The 233-nt window shown below is 38.2% G+C and overlaps 1 protein-coding gene across 1 annotated transcript in view; it reads left to right on the forward strand.

Annotated features, from left to right (window-relative positions):
- The window catches only part of LOC119591420, a 5,239-nt gene that overhangs the window by 3,108 nt on the left and 1,898 nt on the right, over window positions 1–233 (forward strand). Inside the window, exon 4 of the mRNA XM_037940160.1 lies at window positions 77–230. Coding sequence (XP_037796088.1) covers window positions 77–230 — 154 coding nt within the window. The remainder of the gene's footprint in view (window positions 1–76; window positions 231–233) is intronic.

The raw sequence follows: 233 nt of genomic DNA on the forward strand, positions 1-233 counted from the left end.
ACATAATGTTGAAAAATATACAATATACTATAACATAAAAAAACATATTATAGCCTAATGTTACCACCATCCACAGTGTTACTCTACCCTGGAAGAGCCAGTTGCTTAATCAATAGTGAGAAATACCTGACGGATTTCACTTGTGACTTCTACCTGGCCAGGTATCCTTTCGACCGACAGTCCTGCTACTTGACTTTTATGCTGAATTCTGCTTCAGTCGACTCAATCAGGTT

The sequence above is a fragment of the Penaeus monodon genome, chromosome 28, assembly GCF_015228065.2.
Source record: "Penaeus monodon isolate SGIC_2016 chromosome 28, NSTDA_Pmon_1, whole genome shotgun sequence".
Classification (NCBI taxonomy): domain Eukaryota; kingdom Metazoa; phylum Arthropoda; class Malacostraca; order Decapoda; family Penaeidae; genus Penaeus; species Penaeus monodon.